Source organism: Leptodactylus fuscus, chromosome 2 (assembly GCF_031893055.1).
Source record: "Leptodactylus fuscus isolate aLepFus1 chromosome 2, aLepFus1.hap2, whole genome shotgun sequence".
In the NCBI taxonomy this organism is placed as follows: domain Eukaryota; kingdom Metazoa; phylum Chordata; class Amphibia; order Anura; family Leptodactylidae; genus Leptodactylus; species Leptodactylus fuscus.
Genome location: NC_134266.1, coordinates 44,875,626 through 44,901,770, shown reverse-complemented (window position 1 = coordinate 44,901,770; position 26,145 = coordinate 44,875,626). Strand labels below are relative to the sequence as shown.

Sequence of the window (26,145 nt, the reverse complement as noted above, 5' to 3'; positions counted from 1 at the left end):
CAAGTGCGCAGGCCGAGGCACTTCCAAGGGGAGTCCGATGCTCGGTTCCTATCCTGCTCTATGAAATTGCAACAGAACCCCCCTCAATGGGGAACAGAAGGCATTTAGGTGATACTCGGATTCTGCTAAAAAAGAAGCACCAAATATCCTGCATCTGCACCATTGGTATCCTGCAATGCTGCTACATTCAGGAACAAATGTGACATGGACAAAGGTTGTCACATAAATCGGATGCATGATATATATAGAGAGAGACTATATTGCCATGAGTGAAATTGTCTATTGTTGAAACTAGCCTTAAAGGGAACCTGTCACGAGATTTGGGACCACTGAACCACCAGCAAATCTTTATGTAGATGGGGTCTCAAACCAGCCACTATTAATTTCATGTGCTTCTTTCGAGGTGGATTGTCCTCAACTTCAATGGTGCAATCCACAGACGCAGGGGCCCCCAGAGATGGGTGTGGACTCTTCTCCAGCAAGGTAAATGGTACTAAACTTTAAAACAAAGCGGCAGATGAAACTGATATTGTCAGGTTTGGAACTCTAAAAACCAGGGGCATAAGGATATGCTACTCAGGTGGCCCCAAACCTGGTTCACGTTTTCCTTTCAAGATGGCCATACACATTAGATTAATTTTGACCAATTTTGACAGGAGATGTTTATAGAAGCGTCCGAACCCTTCCAGGATAACAAAATACCAGCTGGGTATTGGACTTCTGGAAATAAAATGAAAAAACCTCTTTTGTATTGAATTTTGTCAGCTACATGCGCTCTCTTGTTCCCTTGTTCTCCACCTCTGGCTGGTGCAGCAAACTGGGGCTCACTAATGATCTCATCCACAAGTAGGGTCTTGCGTGTCTTGCTGCCTCTCTGCCTGTCTCTCCTGCACACCACTACAGCATTGCAGTCGCTACATTGTTTCAGAACCTGCCATTACAGTCCCAGCCAACTATAGCATGGGCACGGATGGCAATAAAACAGGGCTATTTAGGACACTAAACCCTTGGTACAAATGGACCTGTTGGTGGTTTAGTATCCTAAATTGCCCTGACAGGTATCTCCAGGAATAAATACATTATAAAAGAAAACCTGAAGACTCCACGTTGCGAAAAAAAAATGCTTTTTTTTTTTGTTGCAGACTTTACTGCGGTTTTTGGAGGAAAAAAAAAGTTTTTCTGCAAGGTGGAGTCTTTTTAGCTGCGTTTTGCCATGTGGGGCCTCAGCCTTAGGACACTTTTACTCAAAGGTGGTGAAATCCACGTCAGTCAGGAACAAGGCGCAGCTTTCTGGGGTGACTTAGGCTAGGGCTACATAGTGTCCATGGTTGCCATCGCCGGCTCGCCCTTGGACTCCACAAATGTTAGTGAATGGAGTTGCTCTGTGACCCCAAGATGTGCAGCATCTTTGGCGCAATGAAGAAGGCCATTTGTCTCAGATGCGTCACATATACACTGGCATAGATGGGATAGTACATTTCCCCCAATTCCCCCATTCTTAGTAGATGAGTATGGGAATATCTATCATGCATATAATACACTTTCTCACAGCAACTACATCAAGTAAGTCAAACTCTGCTAAGTATTCTCCAAGAGTGCAGTGCTCTGAGACAAGCGGCAGAGGGCGCTCCAGCACCGTCCTGACCACTCCCGGAAGTAATCCCCCCACCTGCCGGCTCCCAGGATGCATCGCGTTTCCGGCATTCCGCCTCCCTGTCTTTTCCCCGTGTCCGCAGCTGCAGGGACGGATTAATGATGGCCGCCTCCAAGCCCGTGGAGCCGCAAGGCGGACCCGGGATCCCGCACTGGAAGCTGGCCCTGGCCGTGGGGGCCCCGCTACTCCTGGGAGCCGGAGCTGTGTATCTATGGAGCAGGCACAGGTCGAGCAAGGGAGACAACCAGAGGAAGACACCGGAGGGGAGGGCGAGCCCGGTGCCCAGTACAGGCAGCACCAACCCGGAGGCTGCACCGCAGCAGGAGCTGGTGAGGATGAGGGCGGTGGAGGGGCAGCCTGTGCCCTGTGTACATGGAGAGGGCATGGCCGCACATGCTGCAGTCAATGTCACCTCCACAGGAGCTGCAGGGGCAGGTAGGGATGTGCCCGGGCACCAGCAACACTGACTGTCCCTGTGCACACAGCTCAGTAACCTGCACCCCTGCAGCTGGGTCACACTACAACCCCCAGCATGCCCCATCCATCATAGGAGGTATTCTGAGCATAGGCAAGCCAGTGTGCATGCTGGGCCTTGTAGTGTCACCACATGGGGTCATCAGAAGACATGAAGAGGCCGTACAAGGTTAGATAAACATGGGGGATGGGGGTCATCATGGTTATGCAGCCATTGTGGTCTTAGCAGTAAGTGGTGGTTGTGCGCGGGTCAGAAACGGGGTGGGCCATGACCCCTACCATATTTATCATCATTTACCCTGCAAGCAGCGAGTGTAGATTTGCAACTGGATGTGAGGGCTCTGGTTGTTCAGGGATGATGGACTCGGGTTCGAGCCATATCCTAACCCCCCAGGTCATGTGCTCAGATGCAGCGACCTGCCCCCTCCCTCCTCAATTTTATTGCTACTATGGGGACTGTCTATGGTAAAGCAGGCAATTACCGGAGAGATTGACGGAGGGGGGCAGAACGTTGCTTCAAATCAAGTAATGTGGGGGTCATGACGTGGCTGGAAACCCCGACTCCATCATCAGTGATCCCTGGACCAGGTGAATCAATAAGAACTCCACGATAACTCCTTATCCGACTGCAAATGCAATTTTCCTACTGATGACTTATCGGCAGAATAGCTCATCGGTATGTGATCTGTTGGGGTCCAACACTCAAATCCTGTGTTCTAGCATTCTCTGGGTGCTGTTAGTGACAGGCGGCACATGAGACACCGCTAGTATTCAAGTCATAGGAGCGGTGCAGCTGCATAGTGGTGGTTCTGCTAGAACAGCTGATCTGTGCAGGGTCCAGGTGGGTGTTCCTGACAGATCATACTGGTGATCTATCCTGCGGATAAGTTTTTGGATAAGCACGCCCTCCGCAGGCACAAGGGGGCATTGTAAGATGTTAAACACCCAGGTCTTGTTGAATCTCTCCATTGTGTTTGTTATTACACCTCTGTCTATTCACGTCGATGGGAATTCACTGCAATACCATACACAACCTTTAGACGTGTGGCGCTGTGCAGGTTGTACTACTGCAGTGGGCCAGTTAAATCATGGCAAAGCCATAGCAGGAGATTGGTCTGATGTGGGTTAAAACCTTCCACTTCACTATTACTGTAAATCACAGAGGGTTAGCTGCAGCAATTCCTTCATTGGCTAATCTGCAAAATTGCAACGTGTGGCCCCTGGCCTTATGACTTTTTGTTGGGAGGGGGCAGATAGTTTTTCAAGACTCTATACATATTAATATAATACTGCTTTGAAAAAATGGCGCTAGATGCATTTATGGTCATGTGACACATTGTCTGACTCACCACCTACTGTGTTTAAAATTGCGGTTGTCAGATGCGTCCTGCTCTCCCGTTATCTGCTGTGCTGCTCTGCTATAGGTGGCCTCTGTATGTTTCCATTTCTACAGTCACAGGGTCATGTTCTTTATTTATTTGCTCTATTGCGATGTCCCTACATATTGACTAATGAGTGTATATGGGGCAGAAGTAACACGGGTGTGAACCAAGCCTAGGTGTCCACATTCCCATCCTCTACATTTAGAGAGGACCCATCCCTTCTCCTAACTTGTCTGTTTTAGGGCTAGTTCATACGGGGCTTGTGACTGTGTATTTTGGTCCTGATTTTGATGCTGGAAGCCGCGTTAGAATAGGACCAAAATGCGACTGTCGTGGCTTCCCGCTCCCGGAGTAAGCCCAAATAAATGGGCCTAGCCCGGAGGGTGCTGTCGTGAGGCGGAGGCTGAATCAGCCACGGAATCCACCTGAAGAAAGGGCAGCTCGCTCCTTTTTTCCGTGAGCGCTCACAGAAAAAAGGAAGCTAGCGGTCTCCATAGACCTCTATTGTGAGGGGTCGGATTCGGCATCAAAATCCTCCCCCTCTTGCCCTGTGTGAACGAGCCCTTAGTAAATACATTTCCCATAATTGAACAATTCTGCAGCATCTTTTATTTGCGCACCGTGTCATGCTTTTCCTCTGTCGTTCCTCCTGTAGTAAATGAAAACAGTGACAGCGGGGTGTTACCAGTTTGGGGTGAGTCCTTATATAGAAGCCACTGTCCAGTCAGTGAGACCTGTGCCAGACTGTAAGAACATAGCCCTGTGCCCTATAGAAATATAGCGAAACCTTACATATAAAAATCAGAGAGACCTACTAGAAATCTTTCAATGATGGTGATGGGCTTTTATTTAGGGCTGCTCTCACCTTGTGCCTAAATGAGCAGCTTATCCTGATACAGGTAAAGGGAAGAAAAGAACATGAAGTGCTGTCCTATAGTGCAGAGAGGCGCACTTCAGTTCACACTTGCGTTGACGTCTCCGTTGTTTTGGTCCATCGTTGGACTGCTACTACAGAGTGAGTCAGCTGAAACTCCCAGACCAAAAAGTCAAGCTTGCTAGACTTTTTGTTCTGGTGATTTTGGATGCACACTACAATGGAGACTGCTACGCAGATGGGAAGAGTTTGAGCACTGAAGTGACAATGCCGATATGTCGGATCCCCCAGCCAAGCGTCTGGTTTCAAGATACAGATAAGACCATGTTGTATCCTGAGGCCATTATAACTGAAGGAGCACTGTATAGTCCTACGTATCTGAGAGAAATGGCACAACACAGAGAGCCAGGAAAAGATGCTCCAGGTTTGATATTACATGGTGGATTTACTAAACCTGTGAGGAGAAGTGACCGCTCCTCTAACCATTCAGTGTCTAAGCAGGTTCATGACATTGTCGCGCTCTTCTTTCCCACTTATGGGCTGGTAAATACGGCCTGTACATCAGTCACATCTATCAAGCATCCTAGTGATGTATAGTGCTGGAAGTCCTTGCGGCTCTGCTGCCCCTTATTACATACAGATCACTATGAAGATAGGAGTTTCGGTCTCCAGACCACGTTAAGTCTGGGGAGTGTCGCTATTATATGATCTGGATTTTCCAGGCCGTACCTGCCCATGTGCATGAAGCCTCAATCTCCCTGCAGAGATCACAGATGGGCGCACTACGGCTTTCATGAACTGCTTGTTGTTTTATTGCCAAAAATCCATGTTGCATCTAGCAAATCTGTAACTGCTATATCTAGAACGGAAGACTTGTTCTTTATGTGATCTAACTTATATTTGTGGGACTACCCCTTTAAAAGTAAAATGTCAGTAGGGCAGCCGCGTGATAATAGGACATGAGGCAGCGTGCACACGATTGTAGTGGTCTGTGCTGTCCACAAGAAAACATGTCCTCATTGCATCAGTATGGAATCTGTGATGGATATAAAAGACTTCTGTTATCCCCTCCACTTGTATGGGCGAGTCTGTTCTACATATAGAGAAAATAATAGGACACTGATCTGCAAAAAATACAGATTTGTCTATTGGGACTAAGATGGGTCCATGTAGTAGCGGACAGTGTACGGAAAACGACGCTGGTCATGTGTATGACACCTAAGTATGAGGCCCTAATACTGTTATGTTTCACCCATCGGTCAGCCCCTTCACCCCGAGGGTGACATCTTTATTTTTCCTAAGCACCTGTGGAGTGTAGATCATAGAAAACCTCTAGAGATTGAAGGGACCATACTTCTGTTTCACTCCATACGAACAGTGGTATAGTAGTATCTTTCTTAGACGTGGCTTACAAGTGCTATAACCGTATGACTACAGATACAATGTGATCACTGGGACACTGGTTTAGGCCCATATCCGTGTGGGTGCAGATCCGTCCTCGGGCTGTAGTCTCTCACAAGTCTCCTGGCTGCTTTCCTACACAGGAGCGTGCACCTTTCAGATGGGGGCAAATTCCACAGTGCACGAGGGAGCTGAGCTCTCTGTCACCTGTACAAACAGCCCTCCATGTTCTCCAGTGAGGCGCACTCTTTTTTGTAATATGGGGTATAACACTTATATTGGAGCAATGTCACCTGTACAGGTGTATCCACACAGGACGTCACCTGCAGTCCAGACTTGCTACAGATTTCACTCTAAGCATTGTGAAGGGTAAAACCTGCAACTTAAATGGCCATGCTATAGATCAGGGCAGTTTTCCTTTGTGGGTTTTTTTGATTTGATGTTTGGTTTGATAAAGGTAAAGACTGATATTACCGGTGAATTAATCTGCTCGCTCATATAAGATTCATTTTGGTAGATTTCATAATCTTTGGGGTGTATATCGAAACTCCATAATATAAATTGGCCCTTGTGCAGACTTCAGATCCGCACCATGTCGGTTTATGATGCAGAGTTTCACTGAATTTTTCACCCTTTAAAATGCATAGGGTGAAACAGCAAGAAACTTACATTTTGGTGGGGCCTTTGCCAGAGATAACCATCAAGTATCATACGACTAGGGCCATTTTTATACCAAAATGGTCAGAGCTGCACCTGTACCCAAAATCTTATGGGGGCTTTCTGTAGGCTCTCTGTTACCACTATACAAGTACTCATAATACCGCCATACCATGGTAGTTTACCTGTCCTTGGGCCGCCATTGTCTGCTGGCACTGAGACTCGCACCACTGGAAGCAGGCAGGCTTACGTGACTTCTGTGACCAACCAGTGGCCTAAGAGGTCACTGGTAAGGAACAGGTGACATGTTAGTGATGTCACCATTCCCTCTTCAGCAGTCACATGATCTTCATGGTCTCCAGTGCTACAAGCCCCAGCACACGACGGAAAGGGGGCTGGGAGCAGGCGGCGGAGCAGCAGGGACAGGTGATTTATCCTTTTCTTTTACACCCACCAATCTACTCCAGAGGCTGCTGCAATTGTATCCCCTATTCACAGGATAAGGGACAAGTGTATGATTGGTGGGGGGTCCTGCTGCGGGGACTCTCAGGGTATGTTCATACGCCGGAAACCTTTTCTGCCTTGTGAACTTTCCGCATGGCATCCCGCTCCTGAATGAATGGGACTAAACAGGAGTGTGTCTCAAGCCACGGATCCCGTGGCTGACTTAGCCGTGGAATCCGCAACAAGATAGGTCATGTCGCTTCTCTTTTCCGCTACTAGCTAGCGAGGAAAAAAAAAGCAAGCGGCTCCCATTGAAGTCAATGGGAGCAATTTCTGCAGCTGGATTCTGCGTCAAAATCCACCTGCAAAAAATCTGTGTGAATATACCGTCACTGATCACAAGAATCTCAGTCTATAGTGCCACAGTATGAATAAAGTTACATTGGAGCTCTTGTGAATTGTGGGAGTCTGACGTCTGGGATTCTATAGATAGGTAGTATGTTCATTTTGTGGTACAATGGTTATTCTATAAATATGTCATATAAGTAACTTGTACCTAATTTTATCTTATATATGGTATATATAATGCTGAAAAATGGTTCTGTGGCCGTCCTCACACTGCTTCTTATCTCCTCAGAGTCCTCTAGAAAAAGCACAAGCTGCAAAGAACAAAGGAAACAAGTATTTTAAAGCTGGGAAATACGATCAAGCAATTCAGTGCTACACCGAGGCCATCAGTCTGTGTCCTCCGGAGAAGAAGGTGGACTTATCTACTTTCTACCAGAACAGAGCTGCCGCCTACGAGCAGTTGGTAAGGAATCTTTTGGGGGCTTTTCACCTCGTTTTATTTATTTAACTAGTTCTGCATATGTCATTTCTCTTTGTATATTCTTATCGTCGGGTAGTGGTAAGGGTGGAGGTGCTTGGGATGGAAACCACCTGAATTCCTCCCAGCACCAGAATTTATTACTTGAGGATATGTCATTGGACATCACTAGAGATGAGCGAACACTATGCGGAACAGCCGTTTCGAATAGCACGCTCCCATAGAAATGAATGGAAGCGGCTGGCATGCAGACTTTGCCTGCGGCTGGCCGCTTAACCCCCCACGTTCCGGCTACGTCCATTAATTTCTATGGGAGCGTGCTATTTGAAATGGCTGTTCCGCATAGTGTTCGCTCATCTCTAGACATCACCCCAGGAAAGCCACTTGGGGCAGGTGAATTATCGTGTAAATAAAATATACGGCCTCATAAAACTTCCCTTTTTACACACAGCACTCCGTTACACCACAACTTACATTAGACACAGCAATTTAACATTTGACAAATCAGACCCGGTGTCACCTGTGCCACATCCCATCGTATAGCATGTGTAGCTGGCAAGTAATTGCAGTGACCCTGACCTCTATGTATGAATTGGTGCATGCTATTTTTTCTGTTCTGTAATATGTTTGGTATTTTTCCTATTTTAGCAAACATGGAAAGAAGTTGTCCAAGACTGCACCAAAGCAGTGGAATTAAATCCCAAGTATGTGAAAGCCCTCTTCCGACGGGCGAAAGCACATGAAAGGCTTGACAACAAGAAAGAGTGCTTAGAAGGTATGTTCTTCTCTACCTTGTTATTAGTGTCCGCAGTGGCTGCCCCTAAAATAGGCTTGTTTTTCCACCTTGCACAAGAAGGGTTTACCTTAGATGAAACAGAATCATGTCTTCAGATGTGACAGTGTGGCACGTTTATTGAGACTGGCGTTTTGTACACTAGTCTTACTAAAGGCCACAGCTGGCATAAGGCACATTTGATTTATGAAAAGGCACTGGTGTAAATTTCCATTATAGCACACACCAGAAAACTGGCTTGAGTTCTAATGAATATGGTGGCTCAACTCCCCTTCCCACCCACGTTCTCACGGTGTGGCAAGCGAGGTGCAGAATGGAGTCTTATGCCAAACGTGTGCCACAATATAATTAAAAGGAAATCTGTGACCATGAGTGGACATGGTAAACTAAGCATATAGTGATATACCTTAGTCAGCAGAATCTGACATTGCTTTCCTTTGCTTAGTGGGATTTTCATTATCGGCGCATGCGCACAACCAGTCCTTGCTCTTCAGACAGGTGCGGTAGTAGTGAGCATGCGTCCATAATGAAAATCCAGGGGCAACCGCAAGAGTACAGAGCCAGTTGAGACTTTGGTATCTCTGCCTGGCCCTGTCATTTTCCTATTAATGGCAACACAATTTGAAGTACGTGTGAGCAGCTTGGAGTTTGCCTTGCTTCGTGCTGGTATTATGTCCCGGTCAGGTAGACAATGTGCAAAAACAACATACAAAACCAATAAGGGGAGCAAAGAACATGTTTGAAAAGTAAGGAAAAAATCCTACAGAAATGAGAAAGATTTAGGGTCAGGAAGAGGGGAGACAGAATAGGTGCTTGTGACTATCTTGACCATGGTGAGATGATAATTTAGGGTCAGAAGAATGCAGGTAATAGCTCAGAAATCATCCTAAGGATCCCGGACACCACTGACATGTTCTAGTTGATTGTTCTCCCTGGCTGCCATATAGTCCATATTTAGGACGTCCCTAATTCTTCTTTCAATGTAAGGCTATGAGACATGTAGCAGCTGTGGAACCTTACTAATCACATTGTGGCTTGTTCGGAGGTGTTGGAAGCAATGGTTTCACACATACACATGGTGACCAGGCTCCAGGTGACCTCGACAGATCACCAGTAGGGAGGACTGTATGATCTGCCAACAAGCAGGAGCAGCTCCCAGTTTTTTGGTCACCACCGAGACCTCAATGCTGGTGCGGTGATCTGTGGATCTGCGGCCATATGTGTTACCTCTCATGGCAGGGCTTTCATCTGGCATTTTTCAGTAGGATAATGCTCAACCCCACACTGCAAGGGTATACCCAGGAATATGTCTACCAGACTACCATACTATATGGGCCTGCCTAGTCACCATGTTTATCAGTTGAGCATTTATGGGACGCCAACTTCAGTGGCTTATGTGTGTACAGCGTCTACGGAGCCAGCTGTGACATCTATGGGGTGATATGCCGCAGGATACCGCACAGAAACTGTATGCTCCATACCTAACTGTATCTCATCTGTATCCAGGCTTAAAGGTAGCCCAACAGGGTACTAGTGCCTCTTTTAGTTTTACAGCTTCACCCCAATAATCTTCACTTTTTGCTCTATAATATTGTCATCTTTTATGTATATTATCATTACATTCAGACTGAGAGTTCTTGTCAGTCAGTCCAAAAACATAAAATCCATGAGACATTTAGTTTTTATATGATCATATAAGTTCCCTTCCCAAGGTTCCTTCATTTTGCTACATGTTTAAGTTTGGAAGTTATGGCACCGCCCGGGAACGTAGATTGTTATATGTCAGAAATCTGGCCTTTGAGGAAGAGGAGTTGTCCAGTAAAAGTTGTTTTTTGCGTCTTCATTTTTATTTTATTTATTTTTTTGTTATAATTTGCAATTGGGCCAGGTAAGGTGGAAAAAAAAACCAAAAAACATATTTGCCTGTCCCTGGTATCTCCCAGCGTGGTCCAGCTCTGCTGCTCCCGGGATCTTCTTATGGCAGGAGTTCCTGCCGCATGTGACTGCTGAGGTCAGTTAGCGGGCTAAGGAAAGGACATGGGACGTCACTACCTATGATGTGCCGCGTCCTTTCCTTTACCCACATACACTGGGGACTTAAACCAAAACTAGATCCTAGAGCAGCGAGAACGGATCCTGGTGGGAGACTGAGGACAAGTGAGCGTGGATTTTTTTTTTCACCTTCACCAGCCTTCTTGCCAAAAACGAGTTATCCTGGATAACCCCTTTAAGGTAAATGCATTCATGGGGCAGGACTGTCGGGACAGTCAGGGAACCAAAACATGAGTAAAGGGCCTGGGAGTGGCAATAGTTTTAACACCATCACATATTAGATGGCCAGGTACACCAAGGACGGAAGCTTTTGCCCTCCTTCATCTAATGTATGTGGTCCGCAGTAGTGACAATATGCAACTCCATACATTGATGACTGGTTATTCTGCCCGTGTCCAACTTTATGAAGGTCAAGGAGCAAAACCCTGTTGATGGGGGTTGATTTTCAGCTCATTGGGGTTGCCATTTAGATTTGACATGGAGTTGTTCTTGGTTACCCACTTATCACCATCTATGGCATAGTGACCTTAGATAACATTGATGCTTCCTGAAGAAACGTGAGAGCATTTGGTCTTAACATCTTTTAGGATTTGATTTCTTATGCATTTCTATCCCGTCTGTCGGGGGACAGCCGTCTCTACTGGGATCAGTAAAAATAGAAAATGAAAGTGAATGTGGAGCGAATGATGGCGGTTTTATGTAACGTCGTACTTTATGGTTCTAGATGTCACTGCAGTCTGTATCTTGGAAGGCTTCCAGAACCAGAACAGCATGCTGCTCGCAGATAAAGTACTTAAGCTGCTCGGAAAAGAAAAAGCCAAAGACAAATACAAGGTATTTACGGGATAACTGGTGTCATGAGCGTCCTAACTAGTGGCGTGTACACATTCTGGGCGTTCCTACTGGTACGGTTGGTACATTGGGGTCATGGTACCATTACGTACAGTGCAGCAAAACTTCCTGGTGTTATTAAATCTACTTTAGCCCTGCAGCTCTTCTTCTGATACATTATTAACTCTTATTGCTCTTCTGGCATTGTCGATTAAATAGATCAAAGCTTCTCCTTAGTGCCAGACAAACTACTTTGATGAATTCTCCTGAGCTTTGCATATTGACTTAAAAGTCTGGCCAATAGCTCTCTCTCCCAACCCCCTCTCCATTCACATATTGTAAATTAGGAATAAGGTGATTCATAGGATGAGAGTAACGGACTTAAACACCAATACAGTGACTGATGCAGATAGAGCTCCGTCCGTCTGCATTCAGGAAGCTAATAAAATGGTTAAAAATCAATTTAAAAACCTAAAAATTCTAATCGCATCCCTTTTCATTCTGCTTTCTCAATGTTTTACTATCTACACGTGTAGCTTTAATGTCTTCTCTTGCTGCTTTTAGAACAGGGAGCCACTGATGCCTTCACCGCAGTTCATCAAATCCTATTTCAGCTCCTTCACCGACGATATCATCTCCCAACCCCTGCACAAAGAAGAGAAGTCAGATGAAGATAAGGATAAAGAAGGAGAGGCGGCTGTAGTCAAGGAGAAGTAAGTGACCCCTGCTAATGTCTCCATTGCCTCAACGCTGGTCATACACATAAGAGATCTGACAGCTGAACCCATTAATATATATTCGATAGAGGAGATGAAATCCAACATACCTAATACTTGTTTCCAAATTCTGGATTCTCCCATAGACACCACATGTGGGCAGATCCCTGAGCCATTTATCAAATATGTATGGGCAGCTTTAATGAGGACCTTTCATCAGATTGGGCACAGGCAGTTTTATATACTGCTGGAATGCCGAAAGTGCGCTGAATTCAGCTCACTATCAGCTTTCCCGATTTGTGCCCCGGGTAAAGCGCTATCGGTCCCGGTATCGTAGTCAGGAACGTCCTTCTCCACAGCAACGCTTATCGTGCTGTACAGTGTGAGCGGGGAGGAACGCCCCCTCCCCTCCTGATAATACTCGTCTATGGACAAGCACTGTGAGCAGAGGGAGGGGGCGTTCCTCCCCGCTCACCCTGTACAGCGCAATAGGCGCTGCTGTGAAGAAGGACGTTCTTGACTGACTGTCAGGAACGCCCTTCTGACTGTAAAGCGATACGGTACTGGGACTGATAGCGCTTTACGCCAGGCACAGATCGGGAAAGCCGACAGTGTGCTGAATTCAGTGCACTGTCGGCTTTCCAGCAGTATATGGAACTGCTTGTGCCCAATCTGATGAAAGGTCCTCTTTAAAGGGGTTATCCACTTTAATAAATTTGTGAATACTACAGCTGCGTCTCGTACTCTGATGTTGTGACAGAGATGGGGTGTGAGCACTGAATCTCCTGACTTGTGATCAATGACGCGAGCCCCTGGCGATCTAAAATTAATGTCCTATTTTAAGGCTAGGCCATCAGTTTTATTAAAATGGCTATACCCTTGAATGACCCAACATCTGAGTTCTTCCCTTTTCCTTTGTAAGTGAATGATTCAAGTGAATTGTAGAACAGATGCTTGTGTAGGCTGGAATCACACACATGCAGTTTTTTTTTATGCCACTTTGTGACTTAAAGCCAGAAGTGGACCCAGTAGGAAGGGGAAGTATAACTAGTGTCTTTATATTCCCTATTCATTTTATATCCACTTCTGGCTTTGGCTCAGAAACTGTATGTGTGAGTCCAGGCTTACAAAGTTATTGCAACAACATGTGGGACAACATGGTTGCATCGCTGAGGTCTTGGGTTTGAATCCAGCCAAGGACAACATCTGCAGGGAGTTTGTATATTCTTCCCTTCTTTGTGCAGGTTTCTTCTGGGTACTCTGGTTTCCTCACACACTCTAGTACTGGTAGGGAATGTAGATTGTGAGCCCCATATTGTTAACGGTGTTGACATTATCGGTAAAGGATACGTTGGTGCTATAAGTAAGCAAAATGGTAATAACCGAGAGTCCTGCATAATGTACTCGCTGCATATAGTTCTCAAACACTGCTTGTTCTGTCCCATAGTGTTTCATATTCAGTCTTGCCCTGTGTTATATAGGGACAGATTGTTTGCAAACATTCACAATGTTTTGCAAATTACATATTGATGCATATTTACCAGGTATTCTTCGACCTGTCTTGAGTTACGGCATGTAAACCTCTAAACCCCATAGCGGCATTCAGAAGAACATAGACTTTATGTGATGAGCGTTTGTGTTAGTAATCCATGCTGCTGCCTTCACTAGCTATCTTATGTCACTAGTTGTGATGCTGAGAAGTGTGCGATTCCCTCTCCCCTCCCTTACAGAGTGTCAGTCACTTCTCTCCTCTCTCTTTATACTAATACACAGCCTGTGTCATCCCCCACTCTTTCCTATTTAGTGGGCTTTCCTTTACAGAATTTTAACCATCTATATAGAACATTGCTTATTTTTGTATGCAAATGAACCATAAAAATAGGCCTGGTTATTATGACCTAAATCAAAATCGCAATTAATCAGGCATTTTACCTCAAATTACAATTAATGGCAATTTAGGTCACACCTCTTTACAGTATGATTTAGTGTTGGGCGAACCCCACAAAATTAATCTGAACACAGCCAAACCAATACTGTTGTTGTTATAATGTGGGGTCTGTTCAGACCCTAAAGTATATGAAGCCATAGCCCAGCAAAGTGAGGAAACATAAAAAAACAAAAACTGTGTTACTCACTGCTCTCACCTGCTGTGTTTGGTGCTTATGGCTGACATCAGGGGCTGTTGATTTCGTCTGTGCATTATAACGCCGTGTGACGCTTGGCCCAAGGGTCACGGCACCACTTGACATAAGCCAGAAGCACCGGAGACGTCAGGGAGATGCGCAGGAGAGGTGAGTAACATTGTTTTTTACTAAGTGCACTCAGTGTAGTTTACTACATATATCTTTGTGTTTGACATAAAATAGATTTTCAGTTTTTCTCTCTTTCTCTCTTCAGATCTGGTTATTTAAAAGCCAAACAATATATGGAGGAAGAAAACTATGACAAAATAATCAGTGAATGCACAAAAGAAGTGGAGGCCAAAGGCAAGTACATGGCTGAAGCTTTACTACTGAGAGCCACCTTCTACCTGCTCATTGGAAACTCTGCTGCTGCAAAACCCGATTTGGATCAAGTTATTAGCATGGAAGCCGCTAATGTCAAGGTAATGAATGTGTGAAATTGAAATAAACATGTCCCAGGTATCACTTTTATTATAGGACCATCTTACCGTATTTTACGGACTATAAGGCGCACTGGACTATAAGCCGCATTGCCCATGAGCGCCTTATAGTCCGTCTCGGTTCATATATAAGGCGCACCGGACTATAAGCCGCAGTCCGGTGCGCATTATATCTTATTGAAAGCGGCGGCAGGCAGACTTTGCCAGCGGCCGCTTAACCCCCCGCGTGCCAGCCGCTTCTATTGGAAGCGCTCGGCAGGCGAGGAGGGGCTCTATCAGCAAAATCATGCTGATAGAGCCCAACCGTAAAAGTTAGATTAAACTATGGCCATCCACATAATCATGTGCAGAAAATGGAAAAAATACATGTTTCACTGTCAGGTAAAACATAGAGGTGATACATTCCCTTTAAAGAGGACCTTTCACCACTTGGGGCACATGCGGTTTTATACACTGCTGGAAATCCTACAGTGTGCTGAAGTGGGCTTTCATGTTGTGTGCCTCGAGTGAAGAGCTATCGGTGCCGGTACCGTAGGTCTTCACTGTCAGAAGGGGTTTCTGACAATCAGTCAGGAACGCCCTTCCTCACAGTAGCGTCTATAGCACTGTACTGTGACAGCGGGGAGGAACGCCCCCTCCCCTCCTGATACTTATCTATAGACAAGTACTGGTGGGACGTTGCATGTGCCCCAAGTGTTGAAAGGTCCTCTTTAAAATAGAAAAGCAAGTCTTAAAATGTGCTAAGAATATACTACAGTAGAGCAGCCATGATACCTATAGCATGCTGTACTACAAGCAGGACACTCGTGTGCCATGTTCTTCTACCTTATTTGGTAGTTTAACTGGAAATCTTGAAGCCAAATGTTCACCTTTAATCGCCATTTTCCAGTTCACGCATTAGTTAAATCTGTGTAAGGCTTAGGTCCCACATTGCAGAAATGCAGCTTTTTTGTTGTTGTAGGTTTTGCTGTATTTTTTTGGGCCAAAGCCAAGAATGTCTACAAAAGGAATGGGAAATATATACTTTCACTTCTCCCTACTGCTCAATTCACTCCTGGCTTTGGCTTTTAAAAAAAAAAAAAAAAAAACGCAGCAAAATCTGCTACAAAAAAAGCTGTGTTTCCGCAGTGTGGGGCCTCAACCTAAAAGTGTGTGTGTGTGTGTGGCTTTGCATTACTTCTGTTGCACTGATCCTGCATTACATCCTCCATTGCAGGGATTTTCCCTCTTTGGAAGATCTGAACCTGTTTGTCATTTACTTGATCCAGTAAAGTTATGTTTACGTATAGTGTTGGCGCCACCTGGTGTGCAAAGTGTATAGCAACGTGTGCAGCCACCTGATGAGTAAGTGGGGGGCGGGGGAGGTTCTGTACATGTTTAGGCTGGGCTCACATTTGTGCCGGACTCTCCTTCGTTCAGGTCTGCCGCGGGACCCAAACGACAGAGTTGGTTCACTAAAACAGTGATTACACACGTGGTCTTCTGTGCAGAACTTTAATCTCTGGTGGACTCCGGTTCATATGTGAATTTAGGTTGAAAAAAAACAAAACTTGGGTTTCTAAGCATAAAACAAGGAAATGTAATGGACCCAAGTTGATGCAGAGGAAGGCAAAAACTACTGGCACAGCCTGGCAGCAGCACCAAGGAGGACACACGGAGTCCTGCGATAGCATGGAATAAAAAGGCTATAAAACCTGCCAGTTACTTTGATACAATTAAATAGCCTTCCAGGACTTCTGCTGTGGAACAGATTCATGGAATCATTTTTGCCAAATTTGCTTATGAGCTACTTTATATACATTCAAAGAAAAACTGTTCCTTTCATTTATTTTCCTAGTTACGGGCAAATGCCCTTATTAAGCGGGGAAGTATGCACATGCAGCAACAACAGCCAATGCTGTCTACTCAAGATTTCAACATGGCTGCAGACATAGATCCCCAGAATGCAGATGTGTACCACCACAGAGGGCAGGTAAGCGTGGCTATATTAAGGAATTTTTCAATTAGATCTATCTAGCTATCTATCTATCTAATAATCTCCTATCTATCGATCTCTATCTATCTATCTCCTATCTATCTATCTATCTATCTGGCTCTCATTATTCTAAAATGAGAGTGCTTTCAGCAACAGAAGTGTTAATAGTTTATCAATTAAGTGAATGAAGAAAAGAGAAATCTAAATCTCATCAATATTTGGTGTGACCTTTGCCCTGTGGAGGAGGAGTCCTGGAAGTGATGATCCGGCCCCCACCGAGCCCTGATCTCAGCATCATCCAGTTTGTCTGGGATTACATGAAGAGACAGAAGGATTGGAGCAAGCCTACATCTACAGATCTGTGCTTAGTTCTCCAAGATGGCGGGAACAACCTCCCTGCCGAGTTCCTTCAAGAACTGTCTGCAAGTACCGAGAAGAACTGATAGAAGGCAAAGGGCAAAGGTCACACCAGATATTGATGAAAATTAGATTTCTTTTTTATTCATTCAATTAATTTTATTAATTGATAAAAATAAACTAACACTTTTTCACTATTTCTGGACGCATTCTCACTTTGCAGCATGGTTTTCACACCTACTAAACTTTTGCACTTCACTGTATGTGTAGGATTATATTCTGGTTGCCATATTACGTTTAGGATGTGGTTCAAGTAACTGCCCCTTTTATTTCCAGCTAAAAATCCTACTTGACCAAGTGGATGAAGCGGTGGCAGACTTTGATGAATGTATTAGATTGCGACCAGATTCTGCTCTCGCTCAAGCACAGAAATGCTTTGCACTAGTAAGTATCGACATGTACCGGTCTCACCAGTGTGTGAGGCTTATAGAAAATGTGAAATTATTAGATTGTAATACTGATCAGAGCCGTGAACCTGATGTTGGGTTTAATAGAATTAAGAAAGGGTTTGTCTAAGGATTTACTTTTCTCCTATTCATGTGATGAGTGTGAAATTGGTTTGGGTCTCAGCCACTGTTACCCCCCCCCCCATTAGAATGGCGGCTCCTCCTCTTCCATCATATGAATGAAGTGGCCATACAGTAGCAGTACAATTCAGTAGTATATAATAGTCAATCCCTGACTGCCCTGTACTGCTGTTCCATTTATACAGACAAAGGACCCCAATTATTGTGATCAATGGAAGACCCAAGAGTCAGACTCTCACAAGTTGGACACTTCTCACCTGTCCTGAGGATAGGGGATACATTTACAGCTTTATCAGGGTATTCCTTCTACATCTAAGGCTCTTGTCTTGGCTCTTTCCAGCATCTACTTCTATATTCAGCTGCTTCAAGCCAATTTGGGTTGTCAAAGGTGACACGAGTTGCCAGTTGGAGGGTCCCTAAAGGTGAAATCCACCTGTGGGCACGCGAAAGTGATCGCTGCACAAGACTGTTCTGATGCTCTGCTATGGTAATCATATAGTAGGTTCTACTCTGCTCCGTGAAAATGGATCAGAACAGAACTTAATGGAGGAGAGAAGGTCCTCATATAACAACCAGATGTCACCCAAATGTCATCAGAGCAACTTCCCTTAAAATATCGGAACTTGGTCGTGTGCCTAAGGCCTTAGCTTTCCTAAGACCCACACTTTTTCATCAGCTGCCCCGATCTAAAGGAAGGAAAAAACTTCCATTATAGATATTACTATTATTTCATATACAATAGGTTGTAAAGACATTACTAATGTTCTTCCTGTCTCTCCTTTCTAGTACCGTAAAGCGTATACCGGTAGCAATCCGCTGCAGATCAAAGCTGCCATGAAAGGGTTTGAAGATGTTATTAAGAAATTTCCGAAATGTGCAGAAGGTTATGCCCTTTATGCCCAGGTAAAGCAGATGGTGTTGTCCTCTTTTGTACTATGGTGATGTAGGCCTATGACGTGAAGATTATTCTTTTTGCTCTGGTCCTAGGATACACTTTGTATATACCTACTGCAAATATGGAGTCTGTGCTATGTCTATAGAGATTGGTGCAAGAATGACTGTAAACAATTTAGTATATATAGTAACTGCGCAGGATATATATAGCAAAGCTTAGTGTATCCCCAGTTATGTGCAAGGTTGCAGTGGGAAAAGATGGTGGTCCCATATCCTGGATGTCTGTATGACATGGAGGCAATTCCTCTGTTGGTACAAAATGACTTTCGGCAAGTGAAGGTCATGCACATCAGGCTAAGGCTGGCCAGGTCAGCTGAAAATCTAATGTGTATTGTACGTTTGCGTTGGAGAATGAGATCAAGCATGTTGACTTTCAGCATGCACAGTCCTGAGATGCCTGTCATCATATTATTCCCTTCTCCGCATCTAGAACAACTTCCAAGCACAGCATGTGTGTATGTGGGGTATGGAGATGAAGCCAATATATGGATTAAACACCTAATGTAGTCAAATAAACCCATTATAGTTATCCTGAGCTTATAATCTAGAAGACACGGCATAGTGGTCACGTTCTGCTGGTACTTCCTTTTTAATGCATCAATGTTTGGGAACAAAGCTTGGTTACCAGAAGCAATTATCTCAGCCTGGACAGTCAGCAGCCACTGTATATCACATGTCATTTCTGCATGGTTTTTAATTATATTATATATTAAACATGTTTTTAAAGGTTTATAGAATGTTTAAAAAAAAAAAAAACTAAATAAAGATTTCATTTTAATTGTATAAAAAAAATTGTGCAGGTCAGACTCTGGCTAGTAACCTATGCAATATACTGACATTCTGTACATTTTAGTATATTTATAGGTGTGTGTGTGTATGTATGTGTGTGTATATATATATATGTATATATATATATATATATATATATATATATATATATATATATATATATATATGTATGTAATTTTGTGTGACACTTTACCCTGTAGATGACATTCTGTACGTAGGTGAAATAGAGGGTCTCTTGTAGTTCCCCCTGTAAGAATAGAGAAGAGGATGAAATATTTCTGTGAAACCTTTATCTGATGATCACCCACAGAAGAAGCGACAATGGTACTCGCTGTTCTGTTCTCCCGCTCCGCCATCTGTACGCCAGGTGTATAGTGTCAGGTTTTGCTTATGAGATGTCATTTTTATCTCTGATTTGGATTATATGAGAGCTGCTGTCTCCTGGGATACGGCTACATCTTGGATTCAGAAGTATTTTTTTTCTGTACCCGCTCTCGTGTTATTCTGCTTGCAGTATACAGTATGTCTAGCAAATGTTTTGTGAAGTGTAGGCTTGGCTGTTTTTCCTCCAGATATCAAAAGATGATAGTCCTTTTAACCCTATACATTCATCTATTAAAAAAAAAAAATCATGAGGGTAGCATCTTCAGGAAAAGGGGTGAGCCGGCACCAAAAATGCCATTTTCATCTTTTAGTGGCATAGCATTAAAGGCCCATTCACACAGTGGAAAGTGAAGAGTAAACAAAGCTGTTTTCCAGCTTCCCGCGGCTGAGGGCATTCAGTCATGGCCCAGATGATCAGCAGAGACCACGGCATCCATTGCAAGATGGAACAGGACACTTATTTCTTCAGCGTCCTGCTGCAATCTTTGACTCCCATTGAAAACAATAGGGGGCAGCATCAGTTGGCCTAAAACTGAAATTGTGCAGTATTGGAAGTCTGGTTATTCCTTGTACATCATTATTAAGCCTGGGGTTTTCTTCTTTGTATAGGCACTAACAGATCAACAGCAGTTTGGGAAAGCCGATGAAATGTACGATCAGTGTATAGATCTGGAACCAGACAATGCCACAACTTATGTCCATAAAGGGTAAGTCCTTACTAATCCTAATAAATCCTTGGCATAGTGCAGCATGGGAAACCTTGGACAGGAGAAGTTAAGTTCCTTCGGTTAGAATTTTCCCCTTGGAGCACGCTCTTGTCTTTTGCTCGAGGAGACACTAAGGGCATAATACGGTATCTTATGGGGCACCTGTCAGTGACACGAGGGCTTAGGACAATTCAGTACAAACAATCTTTCTGGGAATGATCTGGTAAATAAGATAAGAATGAACAAATTATCCCTCGAAAGAAGGACACATTTTTGGATGACAACTATGGAATGATCAAACGTCTTTCCAGAGCAGGAGTCTGTACTTGGTGGGATAAAACAATGAAAGGGGTTTCCGTAGAATAACTGTCTGTTAGCAAAGTTGTGGTGAGTTCAGGCCAAGAACCTGCGGGAGTTACATTTTAGAGAAAGGTTCGGGTCCCAGAGGTGGGATCCGTATCTACCAGACATTTATGGCGTATCCTGTGAATATGCCATAAATATCTTTCATGGAAAAAGCCCTAAACTTTATGCAATGAACAATTGTACATGTCCACTTGTGCCATTATGGACACTTACCCCCATCTACAGGATAAGTGTCTGATGGCTGGGGATCCGAAATCCGAGCTCTCGGTGATTAGGAGGTTATCTAGTCCCCATAAAGCCTCCTTCTGAATGGGGCGGCACTCGCATGACAAGTGTTTCCAGCGCCCTGGCCTTCAGAAGAATCTTCCTGGTCACTGGTGGACCCAGCGATTGGACAATCACCCCCTGTCCACAGGACGGGGAACCATGTCCATAATGTCACAAGCACTGTAAGGCCACTGTCACAAGCTCATTATTTGGTCAGTACTTTGCATTAGGCAGCTTGAATCAGAATTGGTCCAACACACACAAGTGGTGAAAATCTTTCCATTTTACATTACCTTGTGAATTTTGGCGTATTATGTGAAATGTTTGGACTTTTATGCGCTTTATTTTTCCGTTTTCTCTCTAATTTTACGGTCCGCTTTACTTTTTAGCTTACTTCAGCTGCAGTGGAAACAAGATCTTGATAAAGGCTTAGACCTCATCAGTAAAGCCATTGAAATAGATAATAAATGTGACTTTGCCTACGAGACCATGGGGACAATAGAAGTTCAAAGGTAAGCTCTGGTGCTTTTAAAAGGGGTTGCTCTGGGCTATGAGATTGAGCTCCATTTGTTCTTGGTCACTCCCATTGAAGTAAACATGGCTGAGCTGCAATACCAAGCACCAACACTGTATGATGTACAGCGCTGTGCTTGGTCAGTAGAGGAGAGGCCACCGCAATCAATATCCTAGTCCCTTTCATTGGGGTTTCTATAAATTGGACATGCGTCAGCCAAGCCAGCCAGTCACAGATGACTATCTAATGTGTATGGGCACCTCCTGCTCCCCCTCATGTGTTGGGAAAAATTATTGATCTATGGGGGCTTCTGATAAATCTGTTCCGATGAGTCGGAAACCCCCATGGATGTGAATCCTCACTGTACTCCGATGTCATCAGACTATGTGGGGAAGTGTGTGCAGTGAACACACGTCCCCATATCTGAAGCCCACTCAGTCATGAGGCATGGGGCCTACTGTTTTTACATGGACTATTCTTTGGTCTCAACCGTACCATTGTTTCTCTTCCAGGGGGAATCTGGACAAAGCCATTGACATGTTCAATAAAGCCATCAACCTGGCGAAGTCTGAAATGGAAATGGCCCATCTGTACTCACTATGTGACGCTGCTTATGCCCAGACAGAAGTCGCCAGGAAATACGGCTTGAAGCCTCCAACACTGTAAATGGACTCCCAGCAATGAGCAAATGTGATAGCTACGAAATACCGATCTTTTAAGACAAGTAATTTCTCCACGGAGAGTTTTGCATTCAATACAAAAAAAAGTGGAATGGCGGACCCTTGTTTTTCTGCTTGTGGTGTTGTCATTCATCCCTTCTGTTAGATGTTTTTGGTATTGTGGGATGAGGGTGTCTGGGATGAATTCCCTCTGACGTTGTCAAGGGGAAAGTAAAGGCACCGCTGCATGAGAACAGGAGGACATAGTTTGCCATGCAAATAAAACTGCGGAGTTGAGTTCATTTCTGTTGTGTCTGGGATTGGGCGGATATCGTGTGAGCAAATTTTCTTAAATTTAATTTTTTTAAATGTCTGATACTTTTTACATTTTGTTTTCTTGATTTGCATTGCTGTTGTACGTCCTTATTCCTCTTGTACATACCTGATCACACAAGACTGGTTTCTTCCTTTTTATTAGTGAAAACAAACTATTCTATTTTTTTTTTAAGTTTCCCATTGTAAGAAATAAATGGATCCTTCGCATGCACCACCTTTACACCGCCTCTGAGTAGAAGGGGATTTTTTTGTTTGTTTTGGATGTTTTTAAATTGGCAATTTACTTTGTGTTGGGACTGAGCCACGAGGAACCCCCCCAATGACCCTATCATGTAAAAATATCCAACCACAAATAAATGGTCTCCGAAATTGTATATTTGTTATCCAGTTATGCGTTATTGTCATCCAAGAACAATGGATTATTAGCTCTGTAGTTTTAAAGAAAGGCCGGGCCCCTAAAAAGTTTCCAAAAACATTTCAAATCAATTGGCTTAGGTTTTGTATTCTTGCTGAGATCGATATGTTCCTATGTAGGTGTATTGAGGGCATCCCATATGTTGCCTTTGCTCCGTGTACATGCATCATTTTTCTGATCCTTTTGGGAAACTACACGGATGGCACATGGATGATATCAGTGCGCTGTCCATGCCCACCGTAGACCCCGCACTCATTTCATATATTAAGCTCAGGCCACAAAACAGTAGGACCTGTCCTGAGATTTGTCATTGAGCTCATCCCCCCTACATGGACCTGTGATAATGTGTATAGGGCCGTAGAAAATAATGGGTCAGCGCGGCTAGCACATTGACGAGGCACATGGCTGTCTGCATGGAGCCCAACTTGGACTTCCTATAAGCACTGTAGCTAATAGACAGTCACAGAGCTGAGCACAGCCAAGGAGTAGCAACTCGGGCGTATAGATAGTGTAGGCACTGGATTATTATTTTTATAATTATTATTATAGCATATTGACCGGACAGCCACTTTAATAAATATATTCTGGGAGTTCTCCTTTATAGGTGTCATCCAGAATTACAAAACATGGCTGTGTTCATTTACAAAGGACTCTTCTTCCTCTTCCCAGGAAGTGACATCACGTCCATTGGTCACATGACCATGCTACAGCTCAGCCCTATTCAAATAAATGGGACAGAAGTTATGTCACTTCCTGAGATACATAAGTGGAGCTCTTCCTGTAAGAAAGCAGCCATGTTTTCTAATCCTGGATGACCCCTTTAAAGTTTCTTTAAAATAAAATTGTCCTGTTTGTTCAGTTCCACGATTATACTATGCATAGCAGGTAACTACATGTCACTGTGTAGCCCTAAACTGTGCAAAAAAGGAGACCCCTTCCTAATCTGGGGACAAACAAAACCACATCCGTTTTTGGTTTGTGGATGATATTGCACTTAGGGTATGTTCACACGGCAAAATTTGGCACCAACTTTGAGATAGATTCCACCTTGTATTTACCTCCCATTGTATCTAAGCAAGATGGGGATTGTTGCATTGAAATGTCAAGATTTAGACTCTTGTTCACACTAGTCCCAGGGCCATTGTTTATAATGAGCTATGATCCCTATACTAGATCCTGAATCACGGTGATCTTCCTTTGGGTCTTTTGCAATTTTTGCATATGACAGCAGGAATAGCATTGCATACTGGGCTATTTTTGCCTTCAAAAATTATCCAAACACAAGTGTGAACAGAGCCTTACTCGAACACAACACCCTTCACTAGTCCAGGATAGTTGGGCCTCGGTGTTGCAGGAAGTTCTTGATCAAAATGTCTACCAGCAACAAGACATTCTTCTTTGATTTCCCTTCCATGGGTTAAAACCTATATTTTAGACCAGCGGCTGTGTGAGGGTGCGTGCAGAGTCGTCACCTGTAACCCTACAGGAGATTCGTGAAGCCTGGTGCTATTTGTGCAGTTTATAAAGTTTCAGTTGTCGGCCATATTAATGAAGACCATTTTTGTACAAATTGCAGTTCAGACAATGCCACGAGTAATGCAGTAATACATAGGTTGAGTTGGTGGGGTTTTTCATATATTGGCCTCTATTTCTACACAGGTAAAGCTCCAGCTCATGAGGATAGTTCAGGTACTTGGTCATGTTATGAATTGATGGACTATCTTCTCATGACTCCATGTTCTACCCTCAATATGGCAGCCTAAGCTATGAAACTTTTTATATTTCTCTACTCGATGCTTGACCAGTAGAACATCTTTGGGTCTCGTCTGTCTGAGAAAAGTTGTCCATAGTCCTTAACCCATTCTTCTCGTGGAAAACCCAAGACCAGCTTTTCTCCAAGACAGTGTAGTAGCTGAGGCCTGTAGTCTTTACCTCTAAATCAAAAAAAAAAAAAAAAAGGGCTTTTGAGAAATGTTCTCCATTGCTTACTATAGAGCATTTATGGCTTCAGACGAGATCTAGAGCTTGTAGATTTTTATGATGTTTTATTTGCATGGCTTCTAACAATGTTTGTGCCATTCGGTTCTCCCATAAGTAGACACAGCATGAGCTGCATCCAGCGTGCGTTCCGGGTCTCAGACTGTTTGCCTGCTATTTGAAAGTGCACTAAAACAAATATGTCTGTATTTTTCTTTTTTGTAAATGACCTCCCCCCCCCTCCTGATAACAAAAAACAAATCCACACCAATAAATATTACAACAAAATGCTTGGCTTGCATTGTGTTCTTTGGCTCAGGAACTTGCTGTACTAGGTACAAAGGCTAACATCTTATGTGTTATCTGCCATTAATAATAATCCATATTAGATCTATCATGTAGCTAAAACCTCCGCTGTCAGGACGTTAAAGGGAGTCTGTCAGCAGAACCTTGTGCATCAACCCAGCCCCTCAGATTGGTAGGATATGGTCACCTGAATCCAATAGTTAGAGATGAGCGAGTACTGTTCGGATCAGCCGATCCGAACAGCACGCACGCATTGAAATGAATGGACGTAGCCGGCACGCGGGGGGTTAAGCGGCTGGCCGGCGTCAAAGCGGAAGTACCAGGTGCATCCATTCATTTCAATGCGTGCATGCTGTTCGGATCGGCTGATCCGAACAGTACTCGCTCATCTCTACCAATAGTGTTTTCCCCTTGCGAATCGCTGCCTTCAAAGCCAGTTTTGTCAATATGCAAACCATAAACTCTTTGGAGCAACAAGGGGGTTGTCATTGCTCCAAAGAGCTAATTTGCATATTAACCAAAATTGCGTTCTCAGCAATGGAGGTACCAAATCACAAGGGACAATTCAGGTGACTCTACCCTATCAGTCCGCAGGGCTGGGTTGATAGTAAGACTCCCTTTAAAGGAATTGTCTATAAGGCTGAGTTTACACAGAGTTTTTTGGTCAGGATTTTGAGGCGGAATCCCCCTCAAAAGCCTCCTCCAAAAGACGCCTCACCATACAGTCCTATGTAATCTGCTTCTAATTTATTTCCACTAGCGGACAAAATAAATTCTTCAGGCATTTTCCGCCTGAAAAAATCAATGCAAGTCAATGGGAGGCGG

General features: G+C 44.1%; 1 protein-coding gene across 1 annotated transcript; it reads left to right on the top strand.

Annotated features, from left to right (window-relative positions):
• Nucleotides 1-1,686: 1,686 nt before the first annotated feature.
• Nucleotides 1,687-25,302, top strand: TOMM70 (translocase of outer mitochondrial membrane 70). The gene is made up of 12 exons (XM_075263672.1): nt 1,687-1,983; nt 7,524-7,697; nt 8,361-8,487; nt 11,282-11,391; nt 11,953-12,101; nt 14,502-14,709; nt 16,565-16,699; nt 17,396-17,503; nt 18,433-18,549; nt 20,383-20,480; nt 21,503-21,625; nt 22,140-25,302. Exons 1-12 carry the CDS (start codon nt 1,753-1,755, stop codon nt 22,291-22,293), a joined length of 1,734 nt encoding a protein of 577 aa, XP_075119773.1. The 5' UTR covers nt 1,687-1,752; the 3' UTR covers nt 22,294-25,302.
• The last annotated feature ends 843 nt before the right edge of the window (nt 25,303-26,145 follow it).

Excerpts from the sequence above, each read along its gene's own strand:
- TOMM70 (XM_075263672.1), top strand. The coding sequence starts at position 1,753 with ATGATGGCCGCCTCCAAGCCCGTGGAGCCGCAAGGCGGACCCGGGATC. Across the intron at positions 1,984-7,523 it reads CTGCACCGCAGCAGGAGCTG|AGTCCTCTAGAAAAAGCACA; the intron begins GTGAGGATGAGG and ends TTATCTCCTCAG. Across the intron at positions 7,698-8,360 it reads CTGCCGCCTACGAGCAGTTG|CAAACATGGAAAGAAGTTGT; the intron begins GTAAGGAATCTT and ends TTCCTATTTTAG.